This window comes from Atractosteus spatula, chromosome 3 (genome assembly GCF_055471065.1).
Source record: "Atractosteus spatula isolate fAtrSpa1 chromosome 3, fAtrSpa1.hap1, whole genome shotgun sequence".
Taxonomy (NCBI): domain Eukaryota; kingdom Metazoa; phylum Chordata; class Actinopteri; order Semionotiformes; family Lepisosteidae; genus Atractosteus; species Atractosteus spatula.
The window spans coordinates 8,044,745-8,063,930 of NC_142708.1; the positions used below are offsets into that span (position 1 = coordinate 8,044,745).

The 19,186-nt window shown below is 34.3% G+C and overlaps 1 protein-coding gene across 1 annotated transcript in view; it reads left to right on the forward strand.

Moving 5' to 3' along the window:
• LOC148837336 (dynein intermediate chain 2, ciliary-like) overlaps window positions 1–19,186 on the forward strand; it is a 49,716-nt gene that overhangs the window by 17,237 nt on the left and 13,293 nt on the right. The window contains exons 13-18 of the mRNA XM_088910472.1: window positions 256–503; window positions 3,172–3,261; window positions 3,858–3,945; window positions 6,097–6,176; window positions 10,306–10,454; window positions 16,205–16,304. Coding sequence (XP_088766598.1) covers window positions 256–503; window positions 3,172–3,261; window positions 3,858–3,945; window positions 6,097–6,176; window positions 10,306–10,454; window positions 16,205–16,304 — 755 coding nt within the window. The remainder of the gene's footprint in view (window positions 1–255; window positions 504–3,171; window positions 3,262–3,857; window positions 3,946–6,096; window positions 6,177–10,305; window positions 10,455–16,204; window positions 16,305–19,186) is intronic.

Below are 19,186 nucleotides of genomic sequence, written 5' to 3' on the forward strand. Positions count from 1 at the left end.
ACTTCATCCTGCTGTAGCCTGATGTGAAACTTCAAATTGTTTTATTCTTAAAACGTAATCTGTGTCATGGATTTGTCATTTGTTTTTCAGCGTCCAATAAAATTTTCTGTACAATCCTTTAAAGCCTTTAAACCAATTTGGAACAAGTTCTGCTATGTTAGGCATGTTTTGGTCGCATATTATAATCAATTAGTTTCCTTCACTTTGTATATGTTTCTGATAAAGTTTGTGTATTTGAATGTGTTCTCTTCACAGATGACTTCACCAAGCAGGGACGTGGGATGCTACTGTTCTACACCCTCAAGAACTCAACTTTTCCTGAATACATTTTCCCCACTCACAGTGGCGTGATGTGCCTGGACATCCATCAAGGATGCCCCTACCTGGTAGCAGTAGGCTTCTACGACGGTTGTGTAGCTGTGTACAACCTGAAGGAAGAGGGCGAGCAGCCAACATATAGAAGCACAGCAAAGACTGGGAAACACACTGACCCTGTCTGGCAGGTCTGTCATTCTGTCTTCTGCGTTTTCAGTTTCACAAAAATATTACATTATATCAAAGTGCAACTCAACTTGAATCATTGGCCAGAAGTAAAAAAGAAGTTTATTTTTTATAACAGGGTGTGCATTACTCAAAAGAATAATACAACATTAGCCCTTAGCTAGGATATATATATATAGGAAAAATGTAAATATTTGTAACTGCTGGGTACACATGATGGGTACACAACTGTCATCACCATCTTACCATTATCATTACCAGCGGGATACTTGTGGAAGTCTGAGTGCTGAGTTTCAGAGTGTCATTTCACATTATATGTTTTGCAAACTGACAGGGAATGCTAGCAGAGCAGACAAGTCATATCCAGTGACATAAATCAGGTTTTCAATAGTTCTGAATATCTCAGTTCTCAGTGATATTTCTTTTTTTGCTATTTTCTACCGCAGTATTGCATTTGTGTATTTTTCTCTTCCGTGAAACTAAACTTTGTTCACAAAAACTAATTTCAATTTTTAGTTTTTAAACACTATCAAAAAGCAGTGCAGAATTAGGGACATCACTCCCTATCAAAGCGAGCAGTCATAGTTTTTCAGATTAAAAAATAGTTCACACTCAATGTAACAAAGTTAGCAAACAAAGTAAAAAAAATCCCGTCTTTCTCTCTTCAATAAAATGGAAGTAATGCGTAAATGGGCAACAGATTATGTTTGCCTGTTCTATACTTTGTCAGTGCAGTGATTGGACATCTTTATACCATCTTTACATTAATTCACATTTTATATTATTTTTTATTATGTTATTTTTTTAAATATTATTTTTATTATTATGTTTTATATTTAACTCTCTGTCCTGGCGCTTGCCTCTCTGCCTTTGAGGTGTACAGTATGTCTGCGTGGGCATTTTTGTTTCCAGAACAAGCCCGTGTCATCTGTGTTGTTCTGCCCTATATGCCTTCTCATAGATGAGTTTCTTCAGCTTCTCAGGAAATGCTTCTGCCGCCATGTGATCAGATGATGCCGCCTCCACTGTCAATTTGATGTTATAGAGATAATAGCACTTCTTCAAATGATTGATCCAGCCTTTGCTCACAGGCACACTTCTTACATTTTCACTACAATGTTATCTCACACTTGATTTTGTAGTGTCTGCAGCTTCATGAACTGCTTTCTCCTTCTTCATGTAGCGTACTGTTGACCTTCTCATATGGTACCTGCATGTTACTTCTCTCTCAACAATCCATCCCCTTATGGATCAAGGATTTCAGTTTTCACATCCAGAGTACTCACTTTCTTATTTCTCTTTAACACCAGTAGGTATCTTTCTGTTGGGCTTCATTTTCACAAACAAATAGAGATTTTATCACTTCGCAAAAGAGACAATGTACTGTATACTGAACTGCGAGTAAATAAAGTCAAGACTGTGTGGACTATTACTGTGACCTCTCCTGAATAAATGTATATCAAAATTAATAGCTACCCTTGTTCGTGAATGTTAAATCCACAAATTTTGAAACCTTACTTATACAGTTTAATTTATTTTAATAAAACAAGGCTAATATGACAGGCTTATTGGAAATATGATCTATTTCATTGGGAAAACGTGTATTGAAATTTCTTATTATAAAACTAAATTAATCTTTTAAGAAATAGAAATACTGTATGAATAGTAAACATCTCCAGTAAACCTTGCCGATAATTTGTCAATCAGCAGGCAACCCTTGTGGCAGTGTTTGCTGTGACAGGCGCTCAGTCACTTTCCATTGCTGCTTCACCTACCCTGCTGTCCTTTTGCCCATGGGTCCTACTGTGTAGGAGCCAGTGCAGATCTTTTACTAGGAGCGTACTGCTTATCTGTATATGTCTCTAACTGTTTGTGTGAGTGGAAAATTCTGTCAACAGACTGACTGCCCCCAGGTGAGATGTAAGTGTGAGACCAAAAGGGGAATTTGTAGAGAGTAAAAAAGCCCAAATTTTAGCAGCTCTTAAAAGAGATTTTATGTGTGACAACAGACTTATATCTTATTAAACCTTTTGTCCTCATTATATAGCTTATAGTTGCTGCATATATAATTACAACTGTGTAATTTATTTTTCTCCCTCCCTGCTTGTTCAGTTTGTGCTATATACAGTATTCCACTTTTCCACTTTAACTCGTGGGACACTGCATAACATTACTTATCTGCTCAACTACTGCCTATTTTCTGTTTTTACTGCAAAACAATGAATGACTGGTCAAGTCAGATCTAACATGTCACAATATAACTTAATTTGTCTGCAAACTACAGGTACTGTAGCTGTTAATTAACATTTCCTCTTCTGACTTACTCAAAAGCAGCAAGGCAGCCAAACAGTATGCCTCCATTTACAGTTTTCTACACATTTTAATTGAGTCATTAAAATATTAGTTCCTATAAACACTGATACTAGTCAGTGTTTTGTTAAATTTTGTTGCCAAGCAAATGCACCAGAGGTGGTTTCTCAGTAGGGATCAATGTGGCCTGCGTATGTCAGTATAGTTTTTTGAAGTCATTTTGTCTCATAAATCATAGATCAACATCAGCAACTTCACAAAGCATACTATAATTATTCATATTCATTTAAATAATAATTACTCATGCTTATGTTAATTTTATGTTTGTTTAATTAATAAAAAGTAAAATATATGTTTCAGGTAAAGTGGCAGAAAGATGACATGGACAACAATCATAACTTCTTTTCAGTGTCCTCCGATGGTCGAGTTGTGTCTTGGACTCTTGTGAAGGTAACTGGCACGTAAGAACTCGGAAATCCTGAGCATTGAAATACAACAGATAATTTAGACACTTTTTAAGGTTTATCTTTAGAAAATTGAACTCAACATTTTAAGTTCTAACATATGAATTAATGATTTTCACAATAAAAATGACTGTTTTCACCCCAAAACTGATATTAAGTTTTTTAGGTACTGAAATCAGTCATTTGTTGTAATGGTTTCTGTATCTCAGCTACAGTGTATTAGCAGTATATACTCTATGTCTACACAGAATCCATCTGAATATGAGCATTCCTACATTTTCCATAAAATGTAGTGTACCAAAAAAAAAGCTTTCTCTTTTGTCATACTTGTGCTCTTTGAAAAACTGATGAAATGTGCAGTGAATTCGTAAACCCTACTATAAACATCAAACAAACATCAAAAGACTAGATTTCTAAGGACATCACTTGGTGTGTTTAAATGACAGGATTTCATTGCCTGGCACTGAGGATTTATTGCAATTTAGCAGTTGGCTAGCTCAACTGTGTTCAAAATCAGTATTTTGCTTGTTTCTCTGGAGGGCAGCTATTAATTCTGATATACATTTGCTGGTCTGCTTGCAGAATGAACTGGTTTACACAGATATCATCAAACTGTCTGGGGAAGGCGCAGTGATGGACGGGCCTGAGGGACTGCAGCTGCAAACCATGGGTATGAGCCGGACCTCCAGTCAGGAGACCAGCTAATTATTGCGTGACACACTAATTGCTCACTCTTGTTATTCTATAAAACAATCATATTAGGGCAGAAAAGCTTATTATTTCTACATCTGCCTCAGACATTTGCATTAATCAATTTGTCTTATTTTTTTGGACACTGTGTATCCAGTTCTTATTGTAACTTCTTGTTGTGCACAAACGATATGAGCATCACATGCAAGTATCCGCAGGTTTTACTAAAGGTAATAAGTGATTTTTTTAGTCACTACATATGCTATCTTCACATCGAATGTTGTTATTTATGTTATCTTCAATGTCAAGTGAAACAGAATCTCTGTGAATATGGGAGATCAAAATGCATTTTATCTTAGTCTATCATTGCAGACACATTTTGTATGTCATTATTTTGGTAGAAACTTTGAGGTGACAATTGGATTGTTCATGCTTTCAAAACCTATGTCACATGATAAAATCTGTCAGCTACAAACATTATAGATTATAGATTGAGACGAATGGTGTCTGGAAGAGCACTGTGGCAAAGATTGCCCAGCTGTCCGTGTCGCAAAGGTGACTCTATTCATCCTGGTGCTCAAAAGGGTCAAGTTGCCAGTTGCTGACTGCTCCCAAGTGCTTTAGTGTGAGAACTAATTCATCCTCCAAACTCCTTTTCGACGGTGTTCATCTCATCAACCTTTCTCTTCGCCCTCCTGCTCAAGTTGTTTTTTTATCTCAAAGTACCCCTCAGTGTGGCTAAATCCCACTTCAATTGAGCTTCTGGGAATTGTCCTATATTCTAACAGTCTCTGTGCCACACTGCCACACGCCATTTTACTATATCTTATTACCATCTTTCGCTTTTGCATCTATTCAGAACACAAGTTTTTCTCCCTCCTCGGTTTCTTAAACTACATTAAGCACATCATCTGTCAGGAATGCAACTTCATTTTTCGTCTCCTCAGTTTTTCCATGCCATCTCTGCACCACCACATCACTCAAGACACCCGATAGTTTACATTTCTTTATAGCGACTGTTTTTTGTCTGCTGAGACCTACAATTCCTTAATGACACCTCTGACTGTCTCTGTTGAACATGTTGATCATAGCCAAGATTTAAAACATTTACTACTCTCATATGTATTGTGTCTTAAGCTGCTTCATTCCATTTACACTGATCTTGTTTTGTGGTAATAGAATAAAACAAGTAATAATAATGTTATAGGAATCTGAATGGTATATTTGTCTGAATGACAAATTCTGTTTTTAGAGGGCCAAACAATGAGGTTAAAGGAGCCCTATTCTTAGGATTTGTTTTCGCATTACAATTTTCAAATGACTATGAACCAACCCCCAGTGAAAACTCAACACTTTCAGATACTGTAGGTTGTGAAGGCCTGTGGAACTTGTGTCGAAGGGAATTCTGTACTGACAAGTTCCCTCTCTATGTTGGATTTTTTGCAAAGTTCTCCAAAACTGATTCTTGTTGTATTTTGGTGGCTAATAAGCCATGGGTTACAATAATAGTTTTTCATGACCTCTTGATTGGTCGCATTATTTAGCCATGGTCTTTGTTTGATAAAAAAAAAACACTTTAGGATCTTGTCTTTGGACAAATTAAATACAGCTTGGTACACATGAAATAGGATTTTGTTTTCTGTCAGGTTTGTTCATGGCCAAATTTTATGCATACAGAATAATATGTCATGATGTAGAACTTGAAGTTAAAGCTTTTTTGTATAAAATAATATAAAAAATAATTTTAATATATACACATTTAAATAATAATAATACTTTTAAGAAATTATAAGCAAACAAATTTGAGGTTTTTGGCAAAGTTCAAGAGCAGTTTTTGAGCAGTTTATTAATAACTCTATAATGTGTTCAGATAGGATTAGGGTTACTATAAAACTGCAACCTACACTATACTGCATACCCGCCCTAAAGGTTCAAATGCAAAACCTGTATCATGAGTCATTATAGACTTTATATGAGACTTGTGAAAGATAACCAAGAGATACCGTATATCTCATTTTCTTTTTGGCTAAATTGCCTGTCAACTACATTTAGTATTAACATGCTGTCAGATAAACTGTAGATGTATAATTTGCCAGTTGTGTATTCACTGTTTCTATACTTCTTCCTACAGCATGTGGAACATCCTTTGACTTCCACAAACAAATTGACTACCTCTTCTTGGTAGGAACAGAGGAAGGAAAAATACACAAGGTAAGACTGCTGTTACATAAGAATATTTGAACAGTCTTCATATTCAGTACTTTATATACAGCATGGCAAAGCATATCAGTATTGTTAGTCCTAGTAAGCATAAGTATGGAGTTTCTGCTTGCCTGAACTAAGCAATATCCCTGGCTAGCATGATCAGTCATGCATGCATGGTTTATTCACATTAATATACCTCACACTCTGGCCAGGTACATAAAGTGCATACAGTATATTTCTGTGCATATACTATATACAGTATGCACTCAGATGGAGGATGATTACACATATCATCTGGCATATTCATCTGGCAATTACTACATTTGCATTGCTAGGTTTAGAATGTCCTTGTGAAACTATTATAGTGCAGTAAACACATTTTTATTTTCTGTTGTGCAGGCAATCCCTCGTGATTTGTGGATCACAGTTATTTCTGCTGTGATGCCCTTTACTGTGCCATGCAATAATTGTCCCATTGCGTAATCCCAATTACAATGGATTAGAGAGGTAAATCCAATTAGTTTGATTTATTGGCTTTACTCACCTGGCTGAGAACTCGACAACCTGAGGCCTTCAGAACCCCCTTGACTGTTTTTAAGAGTGGAAGTGGAGGGATGTGAAAAGATAAAGCATTTTAAAATTAAAAGCATTTAGTGCAAGATTCCCAGTCTACTGTATTTTTACATATTATTAACATGAAACAACATATGATAAATAAGGTTAGTGTTGTTCTGAAAACCACCTCTGCACCCCACAGTTTGACTTTCTAAAACACATATTTATTGTTCTGTTTGTTGTCTGTACAACCTGTCATTATTTATTATTTAGTGTTTTGTAATGTACTGTCTACATTGGATGGTGTTGTCGTTGTATGGTGTTGTCTGCTGTACTATGCATGTCCTGAGAGAACAGCACAAGTAAAAATCCTATTGTACATGTTTATATCGCAAATAAACTCCTCTATCTTTATAAAAAATTAAACTATGGTACTGTACACTCAAGTGTACAAAATCACCAAAAAGTGTTTGATGTGTTTGACATTACAATGGCATGTTGTTTGCTATTGTGAATGTGTGTAAAATTAAAAGTACATTTTATTGCCAAACTACAAACTGTTTTACAAGCAACAGTTTTTAAGGTATTTTTTCATTTACTAAAAGGAAATGTTCTGTAAGACTTATCCATTGCGAGAAACAAAATCAGGTCTTATCATTTCCCTAGTTAATTAAAGTGACTTTTCACTTCACGACTGTCACTGTAAATAAACAGCATCAAGAAATGTCTCTCATACAACTGGCACATTGTAGTCTATAAGAGCACAAGCTGATTGAGGTAGTTCTGCTGAGGCATTTCCTATAAATCAGTCTAGATAAATATTGCTTTGTGAAGACTATAATCTGTATTTTGAATCCTCTTCACACTGTTATTTTTTATTTAAATATCTCTCCACTGAATGGGTGTTGTACATACATTATGGAATCCAGTTCTGAAACGTTTTTTAAGTATCTACAATGTTTTTCTTCTTTGGCTTTATTGTTTCACAGTTTGATTGAACATTAATTATAATAATAATTGACTATGAACCAACTTATATAGCACTTTTCTGGACACTCCACCTAAAACACTTTACTCCCCTCCACCCCAACAATGTATCTCTAAGCATATCAATCACCTGCCCTGAATGCATTTTACTTTACAAATCCTTTGCTATAACAGCTGTTAACCTTTTAACATAATTTGATTAATATAATTTGATTTAAGTAATGTAGTAATGCTTTCCTCAAACTTAATATTTTTTTTCTCTTCCACTGAGCTTAGCTGGAACCCCATAAAAAATAGTCAGCATTACTTGATGTACACTTCTTACCAAATATTTTTTTAAACATTTGAAACCAGCAGGGAATGAGTATACTAAGAAAGATGTCCTTTGCCTGACAGCCCCTTGCCCTGGCTTTGGGATTAGGCTGGAGTCAGAATGAGTTAATTCTTCTTGAAATACTGTACCTCACTACCACTTAAAATTCCCCCTGCAGACCTGTAGCTATACAGTAGCTATATTGCTCAGAATACAATGTGCCATGAAAATCCCAGGCAGTAAAATCTTATTTTTCATAATGCAACATTTTTTCAATGTAATTCTTAGTGGATTTTATCCTGCAAGCCCTGTCTCACACCCCATTGCAAGTCTATAATCACCTGTATACATGAACTGCATTATTATTGTTGTTATTCATTTGAAAAGCAGTCAGCCCTATCCAGGGTGGCTTATAATGGCTTGAAATGATAAATTAGAAGAAAATGCAGGAATGCTGTTTCAGTTAATTGTATTATAAAGTTCTTTAAAGTATCATTAAAGGTCAGATAATTGAAATTGAATTCTATTTTTAATTCTAAGATTTAATAGCATACTCATATTCTTAATTGTACTATAAAATGAAAATGTACAGTATACTGTACATATCTACAATTTACATAATAATGATACTGTGAAACTTGTAGATTAAGTGAATTCTGATTCACTATGATTTATTATTAATTTAATGATTTAGGTAACCAAAGCTAGCAGCCTGTAGATACTGTGTTAATTACCGAAAACGTAAGCAACCTAATGACGCAAAGTTAGTTCTTGAACAAAGATGCACAGTAACTAAGGTCACCCTTATAAGACCCCTGGTCCCACAAAAAGACTGGCAAAGGTAATGTCACAGGTAATTTCTGGTGGGAGCATGATGCCAAAGCTTCCATCAACTGAGACTAAATTTATTTATTTGTATTTTTGCATTTATTTTTGTAGAGAATCACTCCTTGTGTCATCTTGTACATTGGTACCAACAGCACCTGCCCAAATCCAGGATTTCTGTGTCCTACACATTCTTGCCTAGCAACATAAATTGCAATATGCAGTATTTACATAAGTACTCTGTAGAGCAAAATTCTTTGCAAAAAAATGATATGTCATATTGGTGATATGTCATCGAATCTGCAAAAAAATGAAATACATTCAATTTATAACAGCAAGTAGTCACGCAGCTTTCTCTGTCACTGTTATATTATTTGTATTTAAATTTGTATTTGTATTTAAATTTGATTGGTACGTTAAATCAACTCATTACTATGAGAGTTGATTGGGCACACTGGTGCTGAAATGATTTAACCTGTTGAATTTCAAGGCTGGTGAAAATCAAGAAAGAAAGATACAGAGAATATGTCAATCTGGTTATCAAAAGAACACTTTTGTGATGTCAGTATGACGGAGTCAAGACTTAGTCAGTTCAGTGTCGCTCAACATCTGGGGAGTTCAGAGCCAGGAACTTCTAACCAGGCAAGATGTGACAGTTGAATACTGTCTAGTACGGTCTGTAGGAAATACTAGTAATTATCTTTTACCCTACATTCTAATACAATTCTGTAAATTTCTCCAGGATGTGGTACTGAGTGTTTGACTTCTGTCTTCAACTTCCTTTAGTACCTTGTGACAGTCAAGGTGACCTCCAAAAACTACTTTAAAGTTTCAGAGGCTTTGTGAAATTGACAGAGGGCTGAAAATATTACTGGATTAAATTTACAGTATTTTTTTGTAAACATAAATTTAAACTCTGTAATAGTTAAAGACATTAGAAAATGGATGGATGGATTTTTAATATATTTAAAGGGTAAAGGGTAGACAAAACATTGTGTATCTACAGTTTATGTATTAAGTATTATTTTACAGGTACATTCAGTATCGTTTCATGCAGTTTTATTTAATTTAAAAATCAGAAATGTTGAAAAATATTTCAACTTGCATTTTCTAGGCTAAATTATCTTTAGAAATTATTAAGTGTATGAATATTTTGGAGGATACCTCTGCTATCTATGAATGTAAGACAATTTTGTTTACAGTAATTACATGAGTTCCCTGATATAGTATGTACTGTATAATATATTTATATAGGTATCATCATGAGCAAATGTACAAATGATCAAATAAAAAACAAGTTCTTGTTATTAAAAATGAAGAGAATGAAATGTAAAACAGATAAAGTTTATACGTTTCTGTATTTGTTACAAATGAATGCAGAACGTCATCACAAACCTTGAATGAGGACTTTTTATCTGATTGTAATATATTAACATTTTTGCCATGTTGTTTCAGTGTTCCAAAGCCTATTCCAGCCAGTTCTTGGAGACCTATGATGCCCATAACATGGCTGTGGACGCAGTACGTTGGAACCATTTCCACCCTAAAGTCTTCATTTCCTGCAGCTCTGACTGGACTGTAAAGATCTGGGACCACACCATTAAGTATGCTACTTTTTTCTTTTCAGATTTGCCACAAGCTCATGTGTAAACAAGCTGTCTTTGCCACAGACACAGTACATCACAAGAACAGAAAAAAAATTTGACTTGCTATTGACAGAAACTAGCACCAGTCATTCTCGGCCATGTCCACACAAAACCTTAGCAATTCAGAAAGTTATAGTGGTAACTGCAACTAGGACCAATTGTTTTCAATATTTTTTTTCAATTTCATGTCTGCTTATTAATATTGATAGAATGCAAGAAGCCCTGTATTGAAATCTTATTTTATGATCTTACCAATTCACTAAAGAACTACACAAATGGTTAGGTAGCGTTGAATTTATCTGATTACCATGGGCACCAAGACTGCATACTACTGTTAGTTTAATTTAGATAATAACAAATATTTTGTGGTGTTTTTAGTCTTTTATGAGTTTTTTGCTGCTTGAGGGTTTTTTATGGAATACAGCACCATAGAGATCATTTCGATAAAAAAAACATCATCTATGGAATTCTTTTAAATTCATTTTTAATGTTCCTTAAAATAATATACCAACCTCTGCCAGGAATATACAATCACTATTACAAAACTAAATAAATCACACTTAAATTTAAAAAAAATCAATTTACCTTTTTAGAGAGAAAACTTGAAATGTTGAAGCACCTGGAAGCATTTTGAGTGGCAGTCCTACCCAAAAAATCGTTCAGAGTAAAAGGTTTTCACTAGCAGGGTGTATGGATGAGAGGCTCGAAGACATGTAGAGTGCACACAGTTTATTTTGGTCATAGTTTTTGTTGTACTTGACGTGCCTTTTTTTAACCGACTGCACTTCCTTCAGTGACCAGTTGGTCCTAACAGCAGGAAGTGCATGCCAGATGTCCAGTAACTTTTCCAGTTCAGTGAATCAGGGCCATAAACTGCTGATAAGTGCTGTGAGACACTGTTTTTGTGGTGAAATATCATTGCATCCTTCGCTTTAGTACACTTCAGTGGCTTTCCGACTGTAGTCACAGATTCGGGTTTTCCAGGCGTTGCTGCAGAAATCATGAGTGCCATCAAAAATTCTTCATTATCTGAATATTTTGTGATTTAACTAAAATGTCAGGTTGCTTTGTTTTCTCTCCACAATTACATACAAGTTTTATTTATGTCACATCTTGAAATTGTTTTAAAATTAGATGTCTTTTGTTTTAAGTGAAACATTAGGGTGATATTTCATTAATCATTATGTTAATTAAATTACATGATATTGAAACTCATTGTTTACCACTTAACATCCAGAAAGCATAGGAACATAGGACATGTTACAGTATATATGAGAGGACGCAATTCTGCTCATCTAGCCTATTTGGTAGTTAGTAGTTAATTGATCCAAGGATCTTATCCAGCCGTGCTTTGAAGGTAGCCAGGGTATCGACTTCAACAACATGGCTGAGAAGCTTGTTCTATACTTCCACGACCTTTTGGGAAACAAAGTATGTCCCATTCTCACTTTTAAATATACTTCAATATAATTTCTATAGTGCTTTCTGGTTTGTGTTTTGCTGTACATTCTGAAGAAATCCACTCTGGTAACTTTGTCAGTGCCCTCGAGGATTTTGAATGCATGCATCAGACTCCCTCTATTCTTTTGTAGACTGAAAATCTTCAGTTTCTTCAACCTGACAATGTTCGACATTCTCTTAAGCCCCGAAATGTTTCTGGTTGCTCTTATCTGGAATAATGTCGCAGGAACAGTATCTTTCTTGCAATGTGGTGAACAGAATTGTACACAATATTCTAAATGAGGCCTTAATAGTTTGATACACAAATTTAATGGAACATCCTTTGACGTAAATTCTGTTAAATTAAAACTCCCAAGGAGCAAAAAACATATACAACACTGAAAACTATATAACCTAGCATTTTACCATTTTAATTGCTTCCCCAAGAAAATATAAATGTTATGTACTGTAAACATAAACACCCAAGTGCTTTTATTTAGTTTCTCCTAACTCACTGTTTCCAATTTTGTATTTATACTTTACATTTTTACCTCTGCATGCAAGACACTACACCTGTCTACATTAAACATCATCTGTCGTGTGTTTGCTCACTGTTAATTTTTACCTTTTTTTTAAATCATACAGTACAGGAATGTAGATCATCAATATAACTTTATAGTGACATCTAAAGCACAGAGACCAGTGAACAAGATATATACAATACTTGTCCAGGGCTCAATGAGGAATAGGTTGCAGACATACGGCTTGTATTGTTTACAAATGTGGACACTTTAATGCTCATTGTGGCTTAGGATCTGCGCCTGTGGCAGGAAGGTTGCCGGTTTGTATCCCACGGCCGGCAGAGGAATCCTGCTCCGTTGGGCCCCTGAGCAAGGCCCTTAACCCCAACTGCTCCAGGAGCGCCATATAAATGGCTGACCCTGTGCTCTGACCCCAAGCTTCTCTCCCTGTCTGTGTGTGTCTCATGGAGAGCAAGCTGGGGTATGCGAAAAGACAAATTCCTAATACAAGAAATTATATATGGCCAATAAAGTAATCTTAACTTAATACAAATGTTCTAAAGCAGGCTTCTGATTAATTACATTAGTACCATGTTCATTTCACAATAGACTCCTTGTGGATTAATCCTGTTTATGAACAATGAGAATTTGGAAAATGAATTTACCATTGTCATGTCTGTACAATAAAATGCAAGTGACCCTACTGTACTACAAAAAAGGTCATTTTCTTGATAACTTTATGATGGGAGTTTCTTTTGATGCTCAATTTATCTGTACTAATGATTAAGCTTTATTGCACAAAATAGTTAATAATAATAATAACAACAACAACAACAATAGGACACTGTACACCATGAATAAAGAAAAAGACTAAAAAAGTACAATAAAAGTAAATGAAAAAACAAAGGCATACAGGTTTTTACAGATTGACTGTAGGCAATCAGACATAGACTTGGTAAAAAGGTAAGTTTTAAATTTATATTTGAAGAGAGTTAAAGACATCTCTTGTAAAGTCTGAGGAAGGTCATTCCACAATACTGGAGCAGTGACAGAAAAGGCACGTTCACCAAAAGTCAGTGAGTTGCAGAAAAATACCTCATTTAAACTCAGTATGTACAGTATACAGTATCTGTATATCTATGTACAGTATGATGTAAATTCTATTTATTTATGTACATGTATATACAGTACATGTACCTACCATTCATGCTTAGGTCTATGGCAGTACCGCTTAGTATATTTTGTTCCTTTTTGTTGTTCAGCTGCCAATAAGAGGAATTTAATTTGCATTGTGTACTGCAGAAATACACATCTTCTTATTCAGTGATCAATGACCAATGTGTCATTTGTGATCCATATCAAGTTGAATGAAATTACAGGCTCAGTATGAAAAAGTGCAATAGAGAAAGTATATACTGACTTCTGGTAAAACAGATAGAAACAATAAACATTAGATAATGGATCAGATTAAACATGCAAGGGCCCTTGCACTTCCTGGCCTTAAAGAAATGCTTTTACTACCAGTAGTGTTTCTGAGGCTTCCCATAGACCATATCTTCTGCCCTAATCACAATTCCAGAAAGACACTGGAAACAGGTTCTAATGGATTGGCAGTTCATAATTATTGTGGCTGTTATTCATTAGCAGAGATCTGCCATATTGAATCACACTTGAAAAGATGCAGTCAAGCTTATTTAGTCGCTGTACTACCCAGAACCACCAACAGAGAGCACTCTTGTTCTAACATTTTGTTTCTGCTGTACTGTTGAGTCAGTCAGAAAATGTTTATTCAACAAGACAGATTTTTAAAATTTAATATTTGCTATTTAGTGACTTGTGTGGCATTTATGTCTCAGTAGGAAAGGCTGTCAGATTTGATCCTTTTCTTTAATGCTTGTCTAATACAAATGTTCTAAAGAGGGCTTCTGATTAATTACTCTTGTTCTCTTCTGTTCAGATGGGTAATACGAATCTTGCCCTTCTTTGTCATGTACTGACAAGAAAGACTGAGCTGCATTCTTGGATGTAGACTCCATTAAATATATTCATTTACCACAAGTCAATATAAATCAACCTGCACTCAACCCACAAGTTGCCAATTCGTTCATATTCTGACCTGCTTTAACCGCAAGTACCCAGTTTGATACAGGCCTTCCACATTTTCAATTGGTGAAGCAGTTTGTGAGTTCTCTACTGTATAAGCTGTGTAGTGGGGTAGCTGGTGCATATTGGCTGTTTGGTGTGACCAACGTAGGTACAATAGTTCTCAGTTATTTGGTAGATGTGTTTCTAAAAAATGCTGTGTAGATTAAGCGCATAAATTAAATACTAATTCCCCGTAAGAATGCAAGTAAAGGTATCCCAGGCCCACTCTTAGCCACAGGGCTGAACTCCCAAATAAAAACAATTGCTCATATTTATTTATATAAGATTTTTAAATGGTTGTACTAAAAGTCATTTTTAACCTAAACATTTGTTAATGCTTATGCAAAATGTGAAGGAAAGACTGTTATTAGTGGTGGGTGGTAAATGGTGTGGAAAATGTGCCCACAGATACATCTAAACTACACAATTGTCTTTGGTCCTTTTACTCTGTGAGCCTTTTAAGTACCATTTCTAATATATTCTTGTATGTCACAGTACAACAATACAAATATTTGTTATGCTTATTTAGGTTTTCAGTTGATCAGTTAATTATTTATTTCAGACTGTTTCATTTAATAATTCTATTTTTTTAATATTAAGGTTGACAGTTTTGTTTTTAGTTTTTTTAATTACTTTAACAAGGTTTAATTTATAATGTTATACATATAATATTTTTGCTTTTTTACACAAAAACTTTCTTTTAGGGTTTTATTGACTTCCTACAATATAATCAGAATAAAATAATGAAGACTTGTTATAGATTTATTTAGTGTGAGACAATGGGAGATGAAGAACACTGAGTGAAAGATTACCCAGATGCCTGTGTGTCAACAAAACACTATTCACTACTTTCCAGCATGTAGCATATACAAAACCAAACCAAAAACATGCAGATTAAGAGACCTAAAATGCAGATTTCGAGACCTAACTGTAATTCATTAGTAGAACGTCCCCTCCTGGTCAAAGTAAGGAGTGGTATATATCCAATAATTTATTACTGAGATTTATGATTAATAGAAACATTAATATATATATAGTGTATAATACCATACAGCTATATACAGCTGTACAGGAGCCTGTATAGCAGATTTTAGGAGTCTTGAGTGCCAGTTGGAGCCTTGAGAACAATAGCCCATGAAACAATGCTAAAATATTTTAATACCTACAGTATAGTCACATCTTATGTCTTGAATATAATTCAGTCTTTTTCTCTCTTCCTTTGAGCACATTTTCTTTAGCGTTCTTCATTGCCAGCTCTTACCAGCCCCTAAGGAAGTATATTCTCAGAGAAATTGAATCCCTTTGTCATGAGAACATTAATTTGTAACTGTTCTTAAGGTCTCATAGGAATGAGAGGAGGCCTTTTAGCACGTCTAACATGTTTGTTTTATTTTAGTAGCTAATTTGTAGCTAATAAAGCACTTTAAGAAGCCACCTTTAAAGGCGCTATATAAAATAAAGTTTCTTCTTCTTCTTATTATTATTATTAATTGATCCAGAGGTCTCATCCAGTTGTTTCTTAAATGAAGCTAGATTATCAGCATTGACAACGTGGTCAGACAACCATCCTTTCATCTTTAACACTGTCTCGTTTTTCTTCAGCACCCCAATGTTCACTTTTGACCTGAATTCAGCAGTTGGAGATGTGGCCTGGTCACCATATTCATCCACTGTATTTGCTGCTGTAACTACAGATGGCAAGGTAGGGGAATTAGCAGGGATCTCTTTTCTCTGTTTTAATGCATTTCTACTGTATACTCAGAAAAGGACATTTGGATCATTTGCTCCGTATTGAGTCTTCATGAATGTTCTTAACATAATTCAATTATTGTAAGTTTCACATTCTCTCCTGATATTCTATACACTTTCTTAGCACTACAAGTAAAAATTTCACTGCTGTTTAAGACAGATGAAGACTCCTTATGAGTCTTGAGTTGATGCAAAGAGGCAATGGCAAAAATGTCCTTATTGCACAGTGACTATTTTTTATTTATTTAGCAAGCTGGTAGGCATTAGGTACATTTCAAATAACTTTTTGGTTTATACTAAGGTTTTGTGTAAGGAGCAAATTCCTTACATGAGAAAATATTTTAGCAATATTTTAATATTTTAACATTTCATTTAATAATATTTTGTATTTAATTAGTAAGCATCGTCATCAAAGCTGGTTTTAATATCTAGCTATGTAGCTGTAAATTTCCATTGAAAAGTAAGAGATTTGTGCTTTAGTTATTTTACAGAATTTGTTTTGCATAAAAATGTACTAATTATTTTAGATTTTCAATGTTTTCATTGTTTTTTTTTGTTGTTTTGTGTTTGATTTCAAGCTCATTCTTTGAAAGAGGATACAAATTCAGAACAAGTCTTACTTGTTTTCATAGTTTGGTTTAATAATCTGCATGTAATGCAGAAGATTAAACAAATTAACCTCAAGGAAATACACATAAAATACAAATTGAAACAGGAAATCATCAATTAAATTTGATTCTGCTTGTAATCTGATTGTTTTTGTTGCAATAGATTCAAACTGTCATATAATTGTGCATCAAAAAAGCACTTTAATAAACCAAGTCTGTTTTAAATGCACTGTATATGCATACTAACAATCAAAACTATAATTTAGTACATACTCTTTCTAAATACATTTTAATTATGGAGACACTGAATTGTTCCACTATAATACAACTAAGATATGATACCATTCTTAAATTGTAAATACTTTATTACCCTCTCTCAGATCACATTAGAGCATGTTTCGGAAACATTTTGAATCAAACTATTTGCAATAAGCAATGTTAGCGTCACATGTTTTGGGCATTTTGTCATAAAGTTTGATTTGTACAGGTGTTTTTTTTTCCACTCAGCTCTTTCTCTCAGAATTTGTTTATTCAGGTACCATTCTTCTTTTTCATTGCTGTCTGAAACTTGTCAGACAGAATTTTGTTAGTTCTGATATGTGGGCTAGAAAGTCCAGTGGATCTTTTTTTTGTGTGCTGCATATACAGTATACTTGCATGTGCACACATAAAAACCAATAAGACTTTTGTTCTAAACATTTTACAAAACATAGCTTTAAAGAAACTGTGGTTTTATCTTCAAATTCTGCTATAATTATCAACAGCAGAAGAGTTAGAAAATTATGTACTGTTGCAGAGATTAAGAAAACAATTACAAAACATATTCAGAACATATACAGTTAAGTTGCAGTCTGTGCGGTTTTTGAAATGTATGGAAACTTGAGTGGCACAAAACATTACAAGAAATAAAAAGCATAATAATAATGCAAGCCTGAGTGAAGGATTCTCATGATATTTAAACATCATGTATCACCTTTTAAAAAACAGACCCCCTTCTAAGAAAATTAAGACTTCAAAATCAAGATTTCATAAAAAAAGATTTAACTGTGTGTTCATCAGAAAATTCTTGTGAGATATAGAGCTTAACAGAAACTTTGTTGGCAGCACATCCATCATTTTTCTGTGCCAAACCGATTGTTGATAATAATACCCAAAAAGCTCAATTTGTATAGCATTTAACAAAAGTAACACCTTTCATTGTGCATCATCTCAAGGATTACAATAAAACAATATAGTCAGGTAAATCATACAGGAAATCAAAGAGAACCTAAAATCAGAGTAATAAAAATGATAATAAAAATTATTTAAGACTCTCACTGAAGATTTCAAGGATTTGAAAGTGCTGACTAATATAAACTGGGAGATCATTCCTCTTCCTTGAAGCAGGTGATCAAAAAGCATGGTTTTCTAGTGTTCTAGAGACTCTTTTCGGAAACTAAAGAAGGCCAAAGTTCAAATAGTGCAAAAAACATGTACTGTAGGTAGTTAACAGCTGGCTGACTAAGGAGCCAAACTGTTCAAGCCCTTAAATGTAAGTTGCTTATGTTGAATTTTATTCTAAAATCTGTGGGGAGTCATTACACGAAAACTAGAACAGGTGGAATATACTCATGGATTTTAGTTTTACTTAAGATCTGAGCAGTTGTTGTCAGAATATGATACAACCTTTTTAAATGTGTTTTGATACTCCAACAAGCAGTGCATTACAATAACCAACTCTCTCTCTATATATAAATAATATATAAATATAGAAGTATGCAAAAACTTTTATACAATGCTATTAGATTAAAAAAAACACCACCATGAGGACCATGAGGTTCAAATGCACGGCTCAAATAAAAAAACATACCTGAATTTCCAAGCCTGAGTAGCTCATTCCAAAACCCTCAACAGTCAAACAAAGGTAGGGTTTGTCTTTTTAGAGTTCACTGGGAGAAGACTGCTCTTAATCAATATTAAATTTCATGCAAACATAAATTTGAGGGTCATCAGCATACAGTATAAATAAAAACTGATGTCATACCTGCCAAGGATCATGTTTGTACAGTATGTATATACAGTATGTATATTGTATCTTTGTTATTCATTGCATAAGCTTTACTTTGCTTCATTGCATAAGCTTTGCTTTACTTCATTTAAAAGCTCAGTATTCATGGCATAAACATTGCATGGCTTCATTTAAAAGCTCAGTAAGTGTGTGTTAAGCAACAATAAATTTATTTTCCTA